Consider the following 16,607-nt stretch of genomic DNA (forward strand, 5'->3'; position numbering starts at 1 on the left):
GTTCTTAGGTTCCGGGAGCTCGTGAACAACTTGCCAGTTGCCTCGGAATCAGTGGCATCAAGGTAGTTGAATCGGCCGCAGAAGCACACCTGGCATACCCGAGTCTTTTTTTACATCAAGTAATCATACATGTCATTTCTAGCTTTGTGTAAAGGTGTCTGCAAGTAAGCATCATTGATGGCAAAGTTCCAAACCACTGGATCTGAGTCCGTCGCTTCCATGTACCAAGCCAGCCACGCCGTGTCCCCGTGCCCCAGTACCGCCTCATCCTCCCTCCATCCCTCACCTCCTCCCTCTCTCACAGCAGCTTCTGGCAAGCTCTCCGCGTCTGCATGGTCATGTTCTCCGTGTCGTGGTGCTGAGACCTGGCCGAGCAACCAACCTGGTGTCCCTGCGCCTGAGCTCGATCTGTTGGCGTGAGACCAGTAGGCGCTGCTGTCTGCGAGTGGATCCGACGAGGCTGATGAAGGCGATGGCGATGATGCTGACTCTGAGCCTGTCTGAGACTCGCGGGATGGTACGCCGGGTCTGCCGTTGCGCTGACTCATGCCCTTGGTGTACGGCCAGCGCTGGATCCCGAGCCTCCGGCACGCAGCCTTGAAGCTCGTCAGGCACACCCCGAGCTGCTCGGCTGCCTCCTCTTGCCGGACGTGGAAGAGGCCCTGCAGAAGCTGAGCGTCGAGGGTGACCTCTCGCTGGAGGGTTGCTGGGGAGGTGTGTTTTCTTGGGCGGGGGACGATCTTGACCTCATCGAGCTGCATGTTGAAGTTGGATAACGAGCGGAGTGGTGAGCAGTAGAAAATCAGTTGTAGTGATAGGGAATGCAGAAGCAAATCTTGAAGAGAGGTTGGAGAGAGACGTGGGTCTGCCGCGTGGAAGCAGGAACTTGGCAGCGCGGGATGAGCTTTCGATGGAGAAGTGCGGAAGAATTGGATTTTGGGTGTAGGGGAAAGTGAAACGTTTCAGTTTTGGCGGTCCGGATGCCACGAGGAGACGACAAGATGCAGAGCACAGTTTTTTGAGTACCCCTTCTTTTCTATGTAAATCAAGGGGTCATCAAGCGGTACGACATGTCAACCGGTAAGCTGACTTTTACTATTGGTAGATTTTCAGAATTGGATGTAGTAAAACCCTCTTGCTTACAGTCATCTTGGCCGTGACGTCAATCTAGAGAATTCTGCAATGGAAGGTCATCACGGACTCCAGGATAGCGCCATGAGCTCGGATATGGGCCAGCAAACACTTTACTCAAAGTTAAGTTAAAAATCAGTACGAGGCTAATCAGGAGATTGGCCATACGGCAAACCTTATCCGGCGCATTGCTGTCCTCCAAACTTAACTGATACCTTCACTTAACTGCGCGCAGGCGCCATGCCAGGGATGTCGCCGTGGCCGCCGCCGAAGGAATGAGACGCATACCGGAACGCACCCGCGATGATGGCAGCGAAGGACAGGGAGGCCTTGAGCTGACGAAAGCTCCTGGACCGGATGCGTTTGCAAGTCGGATCACCTGAGACATCTTGCGAGGCCGAGAGACCATCCAGCGCTGCCGTTTCCTTGTTCACCGAGCGATCCGCCAGCCACCACAGAAAGAGCAACGCATCATCCTGCAAGAATCCATCAGTGCTGGCGATGATGGGAAGGAAGGCCTTTGGCGGGACTTGCTGAGCATATGCATTACGATGCCCTCGGATCTTCCACTGTGCTGCTGCTTGCAGTTTTCTCCGAGCCTGGTCGGGGATCCCATCATTGTCAAAAACATGTGACATGCTGAAGTCCAGGATTAAGCCATACCATTGGACTCCAGTAGCCTGCAATTGCAGAAGTTCAAAATCCCCTGCGTGATGATCTTCAAGGCCATGTTGGGAAACGTTCTGCCTGGTGCCGGGAACGCATTGCACGTGGACGCGGCATCTAAATCCTGAATCTTTGATGAGGGTACTGAGGACGGCATTGCATTTCTCATGCGCATCAGTGAATAACGGGCTGCGGTGCCTGCAGGTTGCCATGTGTGTGGTCCCCCCAGGGTGACAGAGAAGATCGTGGCATTTATCGCAGTGCGGCGAGAAGTCAATCGGCAGTCCATGAAGAAATTTGTCAGCGGCAGCCACCAAGCTGATGGCCATAGTCAGTCACTTATCGGATTCCCGCGTATGCCACCGTTGGGTTTGGCATTCAGTGCAGCCCTGCCCGGCGGGTTGTGCGGAGGTTGGTTCTCTGACTGTGCAACACTGCAGACAATGATCAAATAGTCGAAAGAACCTCGTCAACCCCAGAGTAAAAATCACCCGGGTCAGTGAGCTTCGGAAATCAACTAGTCCCGTGGAATGCATTCATCCGAGTTTCACCGTCACGGGGAGGCATCATTACAAAGCATTACTCGCCACATTCATTCAATCTGAACCGAGTCACAACCAATTACTGCACAAAAGTAGATTCCTCTTTACCCCTAAAACAACGTGATACTTATTTTGATGAAAACGCTCCATAAACACAAACACATCGGTGCTCCATTGGACCGCGAAAATAACATGAACGAAGTGGATCTTCAAGAATCGGGCCTTCGAATATAACTGGATCTGAGTCCGTCGCTTCCATGTACCAAGCCAGCCACGCCGTGTCCCCGTGCCCCAGTACCGCCTCATCCTCCCTCCATCCCTCACCTCCTCCCTCTCTCACAGCAGCTTCTGGCAAGCTCTCCGCGTCTGCATGGTCATGTTCTCCGTGTCGTGGTGCTGAGACCTGGCCGAGCAACCAACCTGGTGTCCCTGCGCCTGAGCTCGATCTGTTGGCGTGAGACCAGTAGGCGCTGCTGTCTGCGAGTGGATCCGACGAGGCTGATGAAGGCGATGGCGATGATGCTGACTCTGAGCCTGTCTGAGACTCGCGGGATGGTACGCCGGGTCTGCCGTTGCGCTGACTCATGCCCTTGGTGTACGGCCAGCGCTGGATCCCGAGCCTCCGGCACGCAGCCTTGAAGCTCGTCAGGCACACCCCGAGCTGCTCGGCTGCCTCCTCTTGCCGGACGTGGAAGAGGCCCTGCAGAAGCTGAGCGTCGAGGGTGACCTCTCGCTGGAGGGTTGCTGGGGAGGTGTGTTTTCTTGGGCGGGGGACGATCTTGACCTCATCGAGCTGCATGTTGTTATCTGTGGATGTACGTGATGCGTTCTGTCTGTGAGATTGGATGTAGGATTGGTTAAGTCGAATCAGGGGAAAGATATTGGGGAAACAATCAATCGATGAAGTGGGGAAAGAGGAAAGAATGGGACCTTAACATAGGGGGCTGATAACAAGGGAAGGAAAAACCGCATCGTTCCAGAAAAATACTTTTGGTCCGGATGCCACTCTGACTCAGCAGATAGACAGGTCCCACTCACCCACCTAACTCAGTACCAGCTGTGCAACGAGAAATAGGTGGGTAGTCCAAGGGCCGACGGAATTGAGGGGTATTTTACCACAGGGTGGAAGACCTTTACTCCTGGCATCCAGAGCTTTCTCTGACTGGGTAACTTACAGTAACTTACCTCCGGTGATACCGTGACGTTCAATCAGTGCCAGATTCCGCTGTGCGCGCCCGGCCAGGCTAGCCTCGGAGCGCGGTGGCGCTCTGACGGCCGAAGTTTACTCAAAGTTAAGTTAAAGATCTCAGTTCGAGAACAAGCCTCAGTGTCAGTGAATCCGAGGCCGGCGAGTCGGAGACTCTCAGCCTGGCCCGGTGAGTCGACTACCGTGAGTCCGGCGGCGGCGAGGCCCTGAGGCTCCGGGGCGGCCTGGGAGGCTTGACCCGGGGCAGCCTGCTCTGTCGCACAGCCTGCCACTGCCACTGCTGCCGCCGGCGGCCCCCGGGCCCACTGCCAGCGCTGGACCGTACGGTACCCCGTTTGAAAATTCCCGGAGTCCGGCGCCGCGGGCCGGGCCCCGCGCGGCACCACTGGCATCACCCGCCGGGCCCGGGCGCCGCCCGCGGCCCGGCCGGCCGCCGGGCAGCGCGCCGCCGCACTGAGTGCCGCACGCGGCGCTGGCGCCAGTGCGGCATGTGATGTACGGTGCAACTGAGTGACCCGGCGCCGCGGCGCCGCGCGCCACCAACTGAGGCCCGAGACGCACTCAGCGGCCGCTGATACCAGAATCGCGGCCCCGGGGCGAGCGGCTGAGTGCTGAGCCGCCGCCGCGGCCGGCGGCCGGGTAGATGATGCCCCCGGGCCCTGCCGATGCCCGGCCCGGCTAAGAGTGGGGATGATGTCCCAATAATCGGCATGGTCGGATTGAAGTGAACGAGCGGGCGAGGGGTAAGAGCGTGTGCTGGAGATGCTGAAGGCTGAGGAGGAGGATCATGGGTGAGTGCGTTGATACTCTTGACCTTGTCTATCCAGCACGAAGTGAGTACAAGTAAGCAAGAACTGTCGAAATCCAATCATGCATGAGAGATTGGCAGGTGATAGGAAGCGCACCATGGAGTGGAAGGATGGAATTGCAGGGGCCATTTCTGGTACTCGAATGTCTGACAACATTGAATAGTATTCAGTGATTTGTTCGTACAGGAGTTGCGACTCGATGTTGTGTAGCTCCTTTGGATGTCATCAAAATCCGCTTGCAGCTACAGGTGGGACGCTATCTCAGCTGGGACCTCCTTGATTGACTTGTGCTTGTGATAGACCAATTGCCAAGGCTCTAGCAGAGATTATCGAGGGTTTCTAGGGACATTTCAGGTGATTTCGATACAGTAAAAGCCTCGAATGCTTACAGAGTGTTGGGACAGACGATAGTTCGCAGGGAAGGAGTAAGTCAATTGCGAGACATCCGGGCGGGATGTTCACATGTGTGCAAGGTTGTTGCACTGTGGAAGGGCAATCTCGCTGCAGAGTTCCTGTGGGGAGGGTACATGGGCACACAGTTTCTGGCCTATAGAAGCTTACAGGTCAGTAGGGAGCGGCTTTATTCTAGGGCATGTGAAGAAGTTGAGTCAGAATGCTATTCATCATCATACTTTCATGCATGGAGGAGGGAGAAACAATGAACATGCATCTCAGGCACAAGATACGAGGCTGAATGATGGCAGCAAGGTATTCAGTGTTTCTGGTTCATTCAGTCTGCGCTGATGTTCCTGTCATTGCCCCTGACAAGGTTTTGCGTGATTTGATCTGCGGTGGACTTGCTGGAGGGTTTGCGACCATGACAACGTTACTTTGACTGAAGCTGTGCACACTGTCTTACTCTGTAATTAGGTACCCTTTTGATCTCGTGAGAACTCGGCTTGCAGCCCAGACAGAACCCAAGGCACATGCCTTGATGCGTTATGATTGTGCTAAGCTTTAGCAGATTTACCATGGCGTCTTGGATGCATTTTATCGCATTTTAATCAGTGAGCGAATGCGAGGATTTTACCGGGGTAATACCTTAGCCTTGCCACTTCTGTAGTACTTTGTGACGTGTTGATGTCAGGATTGGCTCCTAGTCTTATTCAAGTCATGCCATACATGGGGATTCAAGTGCTTCCTATCCCTAAACGTTGATTTCCTTTTCTCACTGTTGCCGGCTAGTTCTCCATCTACGAGGCTCTCAAGCGTTTCATCTCCACTCAAACCAAGGAAGGATCGCAAGGTGACACTCATGGGAGGCTCATTGGTGTCGCGAAGTTAATTTCTACTAGGATGGAAGGAGAGCATGTTCTGCGGGTATAATGCGTCGGATGTTGGCCAGCCAATGGACGCCTCACACCACACTTGCAACAGATGCGTCGCCGGGAGCATCTCGAAAATTTCTACCCTCCCTCTGGACGTTACGAAGAAACGGATGCAGGCAACAGGATCATCCCTCTCACGATAGACTCAATTGTCACAGGTCATGGGCACGACCATGCTTGCAGCTTCACAGGGTCGAAAGATATCTTCTATGCGAGAGGTTGTACGAGGTATCTTGCGCGACGAAGGATGGCAAGGGTTCTTCCGTGGTGGTCTCCCCAGGTCCTCGTGCTTGGGCTGATGTAAAGCACGTGACATGATCTTGTAAACAGCGTGATGAAAACAGCGCTATCATCGGGGTTGTCATTCGCGATCTACGAGCTCATGCTCAAGATCCTTTGACAAAGTTGAGGCAAGTCATCACTATAAATCCTACAGTGCTCAGAGACAACCAGGACTGCTTGTGAGCAGACGCATTTGATTAACATTAGAATCACACAAGAACGATCCCATCATGACATTCTTCTTAGTAAACACCGTAGCCATGCACATTGTACTGCAAACCAAGTCAGCCTTGGCAACGAAACACGAAAGTCTACGCACATTTGGCCAGCTAGACCAGTCCACAGGAGTCCATGTCGTGTGAGCCTGTGGGTTAAAGGAGCCAGAAGAAGGGTCGGACTCATAGGGATGGATGGTCACGGCTGGATTTCCTTCGCCCTGCAGGTAGGCGCCCCAGGGCTCGTCAGCCTTGTACCAGTTGCCGCCCATTGTGGTATCGAACCTGGAGGAGGAAGTCAGCAGGAGAAGACGAGTTCCACATCATGCGCTTACATGGAGTAGGGATCGTTCCTGCCTCCGTTGGGAGATGCGTACAGCATCGCGCCTCTGAAAAACGGGAGCATGATGGCTCTTCGTTCCGCCGAGCGAGTCCACACGCATCAAATGTATCCTTGGAGATATCAATGTTCTGCGGCCTTGAGCCAGACGGCCGTCCGACCGGGTGCCGGGCCCGGCCAGATCCGCCGGTGCCACTTTTTAACTTAACTTTGAGTAAATCAGCCTTGTGACTCCGTACCCCGGTGGGCCCGGGACTACTCCCGCAGGCGGATGGAATGTAGGGTAGGGTCCTAGAACTTTGGCAGCCGTTGGAATCGGATGCGACATGCCATGATGGCGAGCGCTGAGTGTGGCACTGAAAGGATGAGGCTCAGCGGCCGCTACTTGTCGGACTCTCGGAGGCTCAGTTGATGATCGCTGCCAGTGACCCCGATACTAATCCGATCTAGAGTCTGTCTTTGCCTTGTCATAGTACGTGCGGCTTGCGGTTAGCTGACTCTTAGAACTGATCACCGTCGGTGACGGAAGATCGGAAGATGATGATCATTGTGTGAAAGTCAGGCCAGTGTGAGCCTTGAGTGCCGTGAAGACGCCCCACCGTGCAGTCCATCAAGTTCCTGGCAACCGAAACATTCTGATTTGTTCTGATTGCTTCTGATTCAGTTGTTCAACTTCGGAAGTAGTTGCGGCGATGGACGTCCAAGACCGTCACTTCCCGGACAACAGGTTTGACTATCAACACTCCGAGAATGGTGAGACCTTTTTCTTCCACGCGATCGTTTTCTTCCACACTGTCAAGTTGTGCAAACATTCAAATCTTTCAGGTGGAGGAGCAAACACTGACGTCCACCAACATGCATCATCGAATCTCTTTGCATATCTCTTGCAGTGCAGGTTGTTGCCTTGTCATCGCTTCACCCAGTGACTGCTCTGCCCCACAGGAAAAGGTCGAGCTGGACCCCGAGCTTTCTGTGGCACAAGGTTTCGGTTGAGCCATGGCAGATTCCCCTGGACAAGTCTGTGCTGGACGAGGACGAGGAGGAGAGACATCGGGTTGAACGGGAGTTCGCGCAGAAGCATCATCCCTTGGGCAAGAAGGACCATGAGGTCGCTCGGCAGAAAGTCAAGGTCCCCAGACTTGCCTTGAGCAAACTGCCTCGCAACGCGGAGTGGACTTGCAATCCTGCATCGAAGCAGATCCTTCCTCCTTACCTGACGGCGAGGAGGCGATTGGTATCTGCGAGCACCCGCCCCAGGAGTGACAGGAAGGAGGGGTGAGGCGACCAGCGACCTATCTTGAGGCATTGCCCTGAAAGATGTCTTGTTCAGTTCCATGACTGCGCGGTTCTATGAATTGTCACGGGGAGTTGATGAAGATGTGCTCGTGGACTCATCGAACTTGTCTCATCACAAGTTCCGTCCGACCGAGTAAGCCCAGTGTTGCAGGCGACGTTGGCTGATATTCTTCTTCAGCTTCGCAGGAAAAAACCTCATGATGCATGAGAGTACATGGGAGTCTGGTAGCACAAGCCAGTCCGGTGACGCGAAGGGAAGGGCGTTGAAGAGAAGCCAGAAGGTAAACCAGTCGTTCATGTCTGTGAACGAGCTTCTGACTTGATGCAAGTGTTATGAAAAGTTGATGAGGGAGCTACAGATACTTGATAACCAATGATATCAATGAATGGACTGGGACGGGACACTGCGATCCTCTGATCACTGAGGGCATGCTAACAATGTACATGAACATCGCAGTGACTAGAGTACGGGCATCATCATTCTTCCTTGAATGACACTGCATGCATGCCCTGACACAACCAAGCTAGAAGATCCCTGCGTGTTGCTCATATTGCAGAAGAAGCAGACATGAACATTTCGCACCTCAATTCCTGCAATCATCTTTCCCCACAGCTCTCCTGTTCTCGCTGAGACTTGTGAGGAGAAGAGCTCATCCTGCGAACAAACCGTCAGATTGAGAGAGGAGGTGAGACTGAGTTGCCGCTACCTTGCCAAGCTTCTGCCTCCAGTAGGGTACAAGTGAGCACTGCGCAGAACCAGTGACAGGATCCTCGAAGATGCCCAGCTTCGGCGCAAAGAATCGGTAAACAAAGTCATAGTTTCCTGCACGAGTAAGAAAGAAAGATTTCAGCTGGCTATTTTATGAACCATTCGCGAACCTTCTTTGCTTCCAACAGCAGTTATAATGATGGCATCGCTTGGAAGAGAGGCTTGAAGAGCATGTTTCATGGCAAACACAAATATGCTCAATGCACATACCAATGTCCGCCATGTTTGGCTTGAACTCGAGTACAGTGTCTACGCTGTTGAAGAGCGAGAGAAAGTGAGAATACAAGAAGATCCACATCAATTCAAATATGATCAAATCAATGCGATAAATTCCATTTCAACGATCAGGACAAACAGACCAATAAACCAGAGAGGGGGTGGGGAGAGGGAGGGAGGGAGGGAGGGAGGGAGGGAGGGACAGGGAGAGCGAAATTCGACCTAGGAAACACCACAACAGCGTCTCTCAGCGGCTCTTCCCACAAAACCTGATAAGGGCTCAAAACGATGAGGAGGGAGGTAAAGGTTTACCTCAGCTATTGCAGGAACTCCTAACTTCTGCTCGAACAGCTGTTTTGAAGTCACCATGGTAGTGCACTCTATATAACGATCTTTACCTCCAAGAGATCCGGTCGTGCCTTGGGGTTGAAAACAGGGAAAATCTTGATGAACAAGCTTAATCTTATCCTCGAGTAATCATTTCTCTACCATTTCAATTTTCCCGTCAGCACCAGTGGATACCTTGAAATTCATTAGGCATCAATATGGTCAAAGTGATTACATCTTCACCTCGAGAACACCACTTCTTGTGTGAAAGAAGATCTTCTTGACATTTGGTTGCTTGTTGAATATGCTGTGCGCTGTTGCAAGTGTCGCATGCCCGCAGATGTCAACCTGATTGAGTACCACCATCATCTTCATCAGTGTCATCATTGTCATCATCAGGATAATCGTCATCGTCTTCACCCATCGTGATCACAATCATCGTAATTTTCTTCCTCATAACCCTCGCTATCCTCGTTTCCTCCTCCTCCCTCTTCTTCTCCGCTTCCTCCTCTTAGTCATGATCGTTCACCTCAACTTTAGGGGTAAACCAGCGAAGGTCGGCGACAAGTTCACTCTCAAGTTCGCACTTCCTCCTCTTCCAGAAAGCAGTTTCCTAAAGAGAAACCAGTTCGACAAGAGTGTAACAACTTGTGTGGGACTTTACCGACAAGTTGTTTTCTTCTGCCATCATCTGTATAACATTCTTTAAACCATCGCCAACCGTAACGAAAGCAAACCTGGAGAACACGGTCGGGAGGAAACGCGTCCTCAGAGATCTCGATAACTGCAGCAGGATTGCCCTTGAAGCAAGTGCGTGTGAAGGCATCCACCTGATGGCAAGGATGGTGAGCTTGACGTCCTCGCACCCACCCGCCCTCCCGCCACGACCATTTCTGTTTTCCCTCTGAGTGTTCCCATGGATAACCAACTACATCCCTCCAGCCATGTAATAGCGCTCAGCCAGGGCCATCATGTACGCAGGGAGCTCTTTAAGAGCTCCTCTTAGCCTCTCGCTCTCTCCCTCCTCACCTGCTCCAAGCTCACTCGTCGCCCTGACTCCATAGCTATCCTCACAAGCTCGCCGCCTGTCGGGCAGCCCGGGCCCGGACTACATCCGGCGGAACTCCGAGGGTGGGGGCGCAAAGTTTAGATATGTTAAGGGTGGGTGGTTTGCTTTAAGTGAAAGAGGGGTACCTGCTGTGTATTTGCATGACCAAGAGAGTCCAAGGGGTACCAGGATCGGGTGTAAAGAGGTGGGGTCCTATCCCCTTTTCGAGGCATGGTTTCATGGGGTAGGGTGGGAGAGAATGCTGTTGGACCCCTGAAGCCCCAACGAAGTGTTAAGGGTGTGACGTGTAGTTTGATTGGGAGGGGTACGGTGTTTTGTGTAGGGGTGTCTCAATATTCAAAACAGTTTGAAAGAGAGGGTGGGTGGGAAGGCGTATGGAGTGTTCGAAGATGGTGGGGGTGGGGGTTCATAGGTTATAAGGCGGATCCCGTAGAAGGTTCCTCGGAAGTGGCCGCGGCAATGGCAGCTAAGGTGAGGTTGAGCTATTAATGCGACAAATATGTCCCTACATTATCACTCCTGGCCGTGTAGAGAGCAATCTTGATGTTTTATATGCCACTCCTTCATCATCTCGCGAACATGCTTCTCATCGAACAGGATACTATGTGGCACTTGAAATTGTTTCAAGATGTGATTTAGCAAAATATTGTTGGAGAGAAATGTCTGGCCCTGACGCAGATTTTCTTCTTCAGATCTTCTCGCTCGCTCTTTTGGTTGTGTCTACTCAGGCTTATGCACCCACCTTCATGGGTACCAGGCTTCCGCTTCGCAAGGTGATGTGGTACGAAAATCCTATAGCATGGCTGAAATCACGAAAACTAGGCAAGCAATGCTGCTTCCTTGTCGATGAAGATTGAGCTTGCTCCTCTTCCTTACGACTACACTGCTCTTGAGCCCAAGATCGGCAAGCGCACCCTGGAGATCCACCATGACAAGCATCACGCCAAGTATGTCAACGTGGCAAACCAGATGATCGAGGGAACCGACATGGAGAAGGATGACTGCGCCACCATCGTCATGAAGTCCCACAAGGCCGGCAACCAGGGCCTCTTCAACAACGCTGCTCAGGTATTTCTCAATCAATCCTGATAGCTACCGTCCATGATTCGCGATGCCTCCTAGGCCTGGAACCACGATTTCTACTGGAAGTGCATGAAGCCAGGAGGCGGCGGCAAGCCAACTGGTGCCATCGCTGATCAGATCAACAAGGACTTTGGCTCTTATGACGAGTTCAAGAAGCAGGTAAATTTAGAGAGTTGCCGTTATCAACTACTTTGCCTCGTTGATGCGTGTTTTGTCTCCTTGCAGTTCGAGGTCGCCGGAAACACCGCTTTTGGATCTGGATGGGCTTGGCTCTCGTGGGATGGATCTAAGCTCGTAAGAGTGTCCGTGTTGATAAGACCAACGCTGAATGAGGTTTTCAGGTTGTTGACAAGACCATCGGAGCGGGCAACCCCATCACTGATGTACTGAAGGAGTTGGTTTGTATTCGAACTGATCCAAATGCAGGGAAAGAAGCCTCTCCTTACCATGGATGTGTGGGAGCATGCTTACTACTTGGACTACCAGAACATGCGGTATTCAATCTCGAATTATGTGATGTTGTCTGGAGTCTCATTTCGGTATGCAGCGCTACCTATTGCACCGATTTCCTTGACAGCCTGGTCAACTGGGACTTCGTCAACCAGAACTTTGCTAGTGCCAAGTAAATGTTATTGTTCAAGTAAACACGTTGCAATCATAGAAACATTCTTGACTCCCCGAGGCGGCACTTCGGAAATTCCGAAGTTCCCGGCTGCGGCCGGCCGCCTTTGGCCGCCGGTCCCGGTGGCTCGACCGGGGCGGGGCTGGGCCGCCGCTCGGGCCCCCGAGAGGTTGCCGTCACCTAGTCACCGGGGGCACCCGCCGCCGGCCCGCCTCCCGGAATGCCCCGGGCCGCGCCCGGCCGGGGCCGCGCGGCCTGCCTGCCCGGGCCGGCCGCCACTTTCCGAAGTTCAATCCGACGGCGATGTCCGATGATCGATACTGAGGCGGTGACCACAACAATGGATGACCAGAGTAGCCGCGGATCATGGCTGCATGAGTTGAGGGCGGGCTCCTGCAGCCAGGTGTCCCTACATAGAGTTGCGAGGGATGTAAGGAGAAGGAGGAACGATGAGGGCAGAGGATGCAGAGCAGCAGAGAGCGGGAAGGGAGAGATGAGTGTGGATAGGGGGTCGTTGAGATGTTGATGAAGGGGAAGCGGAAGAATGGTGATGAAAGGGACCGAGGCGGAAGGGCTGGAAGTGAGGGCAAAGAAAGGGGAGATGCAACCTGAAGATGAATTAATACATGCAAGGGGGGATGATAGCAATAGACGTAGACTAGAGAAGGGTTGGGACAAGAAGCCAAGGGAGGAAGAAGGCTGAATCAGAAGGAAAGGGCAAAAAGTTGAACGAGATAGGCAATGATGGTCTCAATTCCTTGGGAGCTTAGCAGAGGCATCGTTTGAGACGTTTAGTTTGGAATGAGGGGGGCAAAGATGTCGTTGACTTCGATCAAATCTTAAATCCACATGGACTCCTGTAGTCTTGCTATAGAGATCAGAGATGTTCGGGCGCCCTCGCATGGTGTAGCATGTTGGAGTTTGCTGTTTGTAATGGCCAGCATCAGCGTCGCTGACTCGTAAGACTATCAGAGCCATGGCAGGCATACTTCCAAGGGAGCCTCCTGTTCCTACGGACAATGACCCGATCGCATTGCTAAGAGTTCCATGCAACGTGACCAAGGTACCCAGGGAGCGCCGTTGCTATCCGGGGAGTGACTGCAGTCCTTTACAGGTAGCGGTTGCAGGAAACAGGAGAACGAAACGAGCGCTGATCGAGGCCGAGCTATCTTCCTCCTTGCGATCCAAGAACCATGAGGAGCTCGCCGTTAGAGCTTCTTGGTGCTGTTGACCCTCCTCACCCTGATCGTCTAGGTCGAGCTTGCGCTGGCCAGTCAAAGGCTGGAGGACCTTGACATCTTCAAGAAGGTTGCTTGCGAGGTTCGAGCGCTTCTCGTGCTAGTTGTATGTGTGACGAAGAGCCCAGGTTGACATCGACCCTGAAGGGGAGAAGGACGCCGTCATGGTCAGCGTCAAGGTATCGCCAGCAGACCCGGTCAGGGGCATCCAGCTCACTTGCTCGTCCAGCTGCAGGAGAAAGGAACACACACCCTATCCACCGGCACCTACATGCAAGGAGGTGAATGCCGTGCGATCGAGTCCTGACCATGACGACGGAGGTCGACAGGGGAGGGGAACGTTGAAGTCTCTTGGACCATGAGGAACATGTTGGGCAATGCAGAGAAGGTTCAGAGCAACCTTTCTGTCGGTCACAAGACGAGCAACAGCTTCCGGTGAGGAGGAGTCCCATGAACATTCTCTGCTGCTCCTTGTTGTCGCCTCCCTGCGCACCGGTCGCAGAATCTTGTCTGAGGTTGTTTTAGGCTCGAGGGTTCGCAGCCCTTGTTCTTTGGGAGCTCTGTGAAGATGAACGGAAGTATCTTCCAATCTGTTGCAAACCTGGTCAAGCACAGCTCATTTACGTGAGTGAGAGATGTGGGGGAAGGGATAGCGGGATTACTCCTCTCCCTCCCTCTACCGTTATCCCCTCACCCCTTTTCCTTCTTGCTCATCGGCATCCTTGTTCTCTTCTTCTTGCTTCTCCTTCTCCTCATGGCTTCCCATGCAGAGAGCGTCAGAGGGGCATCAGTTTCGGACTAGCTTCGATCCCTGACGGCGATGGGGAGCATGAAGTGACTGTTTCTCTGCTCCCGATCGTCATTCATCACGCCAGCAGATCTCGTACGAGGGAGCTTGGAGAACGGTCAAGTTTGAGAAGGGATCGCTAGTCTGCGATCCAAGCGAGGGAGGAGACTCGTTCAAGTCCTCCATCCGGTGAGGTCCTGAAGAGGGTGAGAAGGGTGAAATGGACGAAGGGAGGAGTGACAGTCGGGGAGGAGTGAGTAGGAGTTGTCTGTATGAGTTAGAGCAGAGGTTGACGTAGCAGGATGAGGAGAGGGGATGGAGGGTAGGGAGGTAAAGGGGGAGGAGTAGGAAGAGGAGGAAGAGGTGAGTAGTTGTGGAAAAATAAGAAGATGGAGTGTTGGTAGTCATAGCTGAAATACCGAGGAGGGTGCGAGGTTAAGGAAGAGCTTGATCTGAACGTTTTTCCAGGCACGTGTTCAACCATGACACAAGGGATGACACCAGGGTCCCATCAAGCGGTTTTCTGTTCCGTAGCACGTGCGAGGAGCAACATTGCTGTGCTCCTTGGGTGAACCTGAGGCAGGGCCGAGCTGGCCGGGATCGGAGGAGACGTCAAGTTCCTCAAGAATGTTGTTGACGTGCAGGCAAGAGATCGGGATTACAAGATGAGATGATATTTCTGATTGTTTCTGTACCTTCAGGCACACATTCCCACTGACCTTGGGGTCATCGTCTCCCTTGTGGGGTCTGTCGGCCTCTTGCAGGTCCTCATGTTCACCGTTGAAGCCTTGCTCCCTCCTCCTCCTCGGCCTCCTCGTTATCTCTCTACATCTTCCCTCCTACCTCCGCTTCCTCCTCCTTTCTTGATCTCTTTCCTCCTGGTTCCTCCTCCTCCTTCTCTCCTTACCTTTATCTCTTTCCAACTCTTCCCTCGTTGCCTCTACCCATCACCATCTCTTGTCCTTCTGGTTCACTTGCCCTTCTTTGTGTCGTCCCCAACTCTTCTCTTCCTCCTCTTGACTATCGCTTCCTATCCGTTCAGTCACTTGGAGGGACCTCCTCCCGTATCAACGATCGGTACTCTCTCCTCTCCTCGTTGCTCTCTTGACTGTTGCAGCTTCTTTGTTGGAGGCCCCCTCATGGTCCGAGGTTTTCGCACTAAAGGACTAGGCCCGAGAGCCTTGGGCTCCTCCTCCTCCTCCAGCGCTAAGGTTTGTTTCCTCCCTTCCTACCTGCTGTCCTTGCTCGACCCCTGATTCTCATACCTTGGGCATTCTTCGCTTTCCCTGCTGTTGCTCCCCCATCCTGCCCACCTCCTTTCCTCTCCTTCCTCCCATCTCCGCCTCCTATCCTTGTCAAGCAGAATCACACACGCTCTATCAGGGAGGGGATGCGTACTTCGCTGCCACAGGAGCCATCACATTTGACCTCCCCTCTCGTCTCATGCAGGTCCTCAGTACTGCTGCTGCTGCTGCTGCTGCTGCTGCTGCTTCTGCTTCTGAGTGAAAGAAGATGACGTTAATCTGTTTCAGGCTCTTGGCGTTCGCGGTCATGTCTTCTGCAGTACTGGAAACAACGTTGCGGTACTTCTCTTTCTACCCCACTTATCAGTCTTTCAATTTCCTATCATGTTTTGCCCCATACTTAAATTTTCCTTCTTACACTTTCCCCCCTGGTTCTATTTGCCCTGAGTCTTTTGCTACTTTCTTTTTATCATTGTCTCAACAGGTTGGAGGAGGACGGTCAGTCTACAAGCAGATTCCTTCCATGATCTCAGGGTCCGTGCAGCCATGCACCTCTCCTCTCCTCTCCTCTCCTCTCCTCTCCTCTTCTCGCCTCTTCCTTTTCTTGTTCCTTCTCCTCCCTCTCCTGGGCCCCTCCCCTGTCCTCTTCTCTCCTGTCCTCTCCGCCCTCGTCCTCTTACACTGGCGCAGCTACCGAGCCGTCGCAGGTGCAGGGCTCATCATCCCCATGCAGGTTGTCTACCCTCAAGGACTTCTACTGCTTTCACTTCTCTGCTCCTTGTCCTTCCCTCCTCCTTCCCTCCTTCTGCCCGTCCTGCTCATCGTTGTCCTTCCCTTGTCCTGCCCGTCCTGCCCGTCCTGCGAATCTTACTCCTGCCTGCGTTTCTCTTTCCTTTTTCTTGCTCCTCTTCCTAACGCTATGTTCTCATTTTCTCCTCTTCCTTCCCCAGCCTGAGGTTTTTGTTGCAGATAGGGCGGCTGGAGCTGAATTACTGCCGTCCTCTCCGTACGTTCCCTCAGCTGGTACTCAGCTGCTGGTCGCTTCCCTCAGCTGAGAGACATGCAGGGCGACAGACTTGCAAGATGGCAGATCGCTCTCGGGCTAGAGTACTGAGAAAGGACGGAGAGCGGAGGGGCAGAAGGAGGAAGGCGAGTAGAGGAGGAGGGCGGCGATCGGAAGATCAACAGGATTTTGTGAGGAGAGAGACGAGATTGGGTGAGCAAGAGTGAAGGGAGGAGGAGCGGAATGACAGGATAGTGGCACTGGGAGAGAGGAGAGAGAGGAGGGAGAGGGGAGGAGGAGGAGGAGGAGGAGGAGGAGAAGAACGTTTACAAGCATGAACCTTGCGAGTTGCTAGAGCATGTCGTTAGCCCGCACTGGAACTCTTGGATGCAGCCGTTGCGCTCGACCCTCCACTCGTCCTGATGGCTCCCTG

General features: G+C 53.3%; 8 protein-coding genes across 8 annotated transcripts; 4 read left to right on the top strand and 4 right to left on the bottom strand.

Moving 5' to 3' along the window:
- Nucleotides 1-110: 110 nt before the first annotated feature.
- On the bottom strand, nt 111-761 carry GUITHDRAFT_111244 (hypothetical protein; the record flags this gene model as incomplete). The annotated part of the gene is made up of 1 exon (XM_005829801.1): nt 111-761. The coding sequence occupies one exon, from the start codon at nt 759-761 to the stop codon at nt 111-113; it is 651 nt and encodes a 216-aa protein (XP_005829858.1).
- A 1,914-nt stretch (nt 762-2,675) lies between these two features.
- On the bottom strand, nt 2,676-3,138 carry GUITHDRAFT_111246 (hypothetical protein; the record flags this gene model as incomplete). The annotated part of the gene is made up of 2 exons (XM_005829802.1): nt 2,676-2,742; nt 2,801-3,138. The coding sequence occupies 2 exons, from the start codon at nt 3,136-3,138 to the stop codon at nt 2,676-2,678; spliced, it is 405 nt and encodes a 134-aa protein (XP_005829859.1).
- A 1,314-nt stretch (nt 3,139-4,452) lies between these two features.
- On the top strand, nt 4,453-6,083 carry GUITHDRAFT_141004 (hypothetical protein; the record flags this gene model as incomplete). The annotated part of the gene is made up of 11 exons (XM_005829803.1): nt 4,453-4,489; nt 4,542-4,603; nt 4,656-4,709; nt 4,829-4,918; nt 5,031-5,063; nt 5,320-5,362; nt 5,443-5,489; nt 5,541-5,601; nt 5,800-5,841; nt 5,867-5,963; nt 6,014-6,083. 11 exons carry the CDS (start codon nt 4,453-4,455, stop codon nt 6,081-6,083), a joined length of 636 nt encoding a protein of 211 aa, XP_005829860.1.
- Nucleotides 6,084-6,123: 40 nt separating this feature from the next.
- Nucleotides 6,124-6,597, bottom strand: GUITHDRAFT_153467 (hypothetical protein). The gene is made up of 3 exons (XM_005829804.1): nt 6,520-6,597; nt 6,285-6,469; nt 6,124-6,237 (listed from the first exon to the last, which is right to left on the bottom strand). The coding sequence occupies exons 1-3, from the start codon at nt 6,560-6,562 to the stop codon at nt 6,208-6,210; spliced, it is 258 nt and encodes an 85-aa protein (XP_005829861.1). The 5' UTR covers nt 6,563-6,597; the 3' UTR covers nt 6,124-6,207.
- A 615-nt stretch (nt 6,598-7,212) lies between these two features.
- On the top strand, nt 7,213-8,193 carry GUITHDRAFT_111248 (hypothetical protein; the record flags this gene model as incomplete). Its single annotated transcript, XM_005829805.1, has 6 exons — nt 7,213-7,273; nt 7,416-7,468; nt 7,524-7,795; nt 7,851-7,949; nt 7,995-8,097; nt 8,146-8,193. The coding sequence occupies 6 exons, from the start codon at nt 7,213-7,215 to the stop codon at nt 8,191-8,193; spliced, it is 636 nt and encodes a 211-aa protein (XP_005829862.1).
- A 100-nt stretch (nt 8,194-8,293) lies between these two features.
- On the bottom strand, nt 8,294-10,215 carry GUITHDRAFT_164044 (hypothetical protein; the record flags this gene model as incomplete). The annotated part of the gene is made up of 14 exons (XM_005829806.1): nt 10,158-10,215; nt 9,866-9,958; nt 9,793-9,819; nt 9,658-9,741; nt 9,372-9,476; nt 9,291-9,323; nt 9,200-9,244; nt 9,114-9,152; nt 9,024-9,070; nt 8,796-8,839; nt 8,696-8,746; nt 8,524-8,639; nt 8,400-8,471; nt 8,294-8,326 (listed from the first exon to the last, which is right to left on the bottom strand). The coding sequence occupies exons 1-14, from the start codon at nt 10,188-10,190 to the stop codon at nt 8,294-8,296; spliced, it is 822 nt and encodes a 273-aa protein (XP_005829863.1). The 5' UTR covers nt 10,191-10,215.
- Nucleotides 10,216-11,043: 828 nt separating this feature from the next.
- Nucleotides 11,044-11,906, top strand: GUITHDRAFT_73637 (hypothetical protein; the record flags this gene model as incomplete). The annotated part of the gene is made up of 6 exons (XM_005829807.1): nt 11,044-11,265; nt 11,320-11,439; nt 11,506-11,574; nt 11,622-11,663; nt 11,707-11,774; nt 11,828-11,906. 6 exons carry the CDS (start codon nt 11,044-11,046, stop codon nt 11,904-11,906), a joined length of 600 nt encoding a protein of 199 aa, XP_005829864.1.
- An 845-nt stretch (nt 11,907-12,751) lies between these two features.
- Nucleotides 12,752-14,601, top strand: GUITHDRAFT_111251 (hypothetical protein; the record flags this gene model as incomplete). Its single annotated transcript, XM_005829808.1, has 12 exons — nt 12,752-12,806; nt 12,850-12,965; nt 13,017-13,109; nt 13,157-13,222; nt 13,269-13,319; nt 13,370-13,421; nt 13,470-13,575; nt 13,666-13,764; nt 13,911-13,974; nt 14,019-14,116; nt 14,396-14,464; nt 14,511-14,601. 12 exons carry the CDS (start codon nt 12,752-12,754, stop codon nt 14,599-14,601), a joined length of 960 nt encoding a protein of 319 aa, XP_005829865.1.
- Between the last annotated feature and the right edge of the window lie 2,006 nt (nt 14,602-16,607).

The sequence above is a fragment of the Guillardia theta genome (assembly GCF_000315625.1).
Source record: "Guillardia theta CCMP2712 unplaced genomic scaffold GUITHscaffold_50, whole genome shotgun sequence".
Taxonomy (NCBI): domain Eukaryota; class Cryptophyceae; order Pyrenomonadales; family Geminigeraceae; genus Guillardia; species Guillardia theta.

Excerpts from the sequence above, each read along its gene's own strand:
- GUITHDRAFT_153467 (XM_005829804.1), bottom strand. The coding sequence starts at position 6,562 with ATGCTGTACGCATCTCCCAACGGAGGCAGGAACGATCCCTACT. Across the intron at positions 6,470-6,519 it reads AGGCAGGAACGATCCCTACT|CCAGGTTCGATACCACAATG; the intron begins CCATGTAAGCGC and ends TGACTTCCTCCT. Across the intron at positions 6,238-6,284 it reads ACTGGTCTAGCTGGCCAAAT|TACAATGTGCATGGCTACGG; the intron begins GTGCGTAGACTT and ends CTTGGTTTGCAG.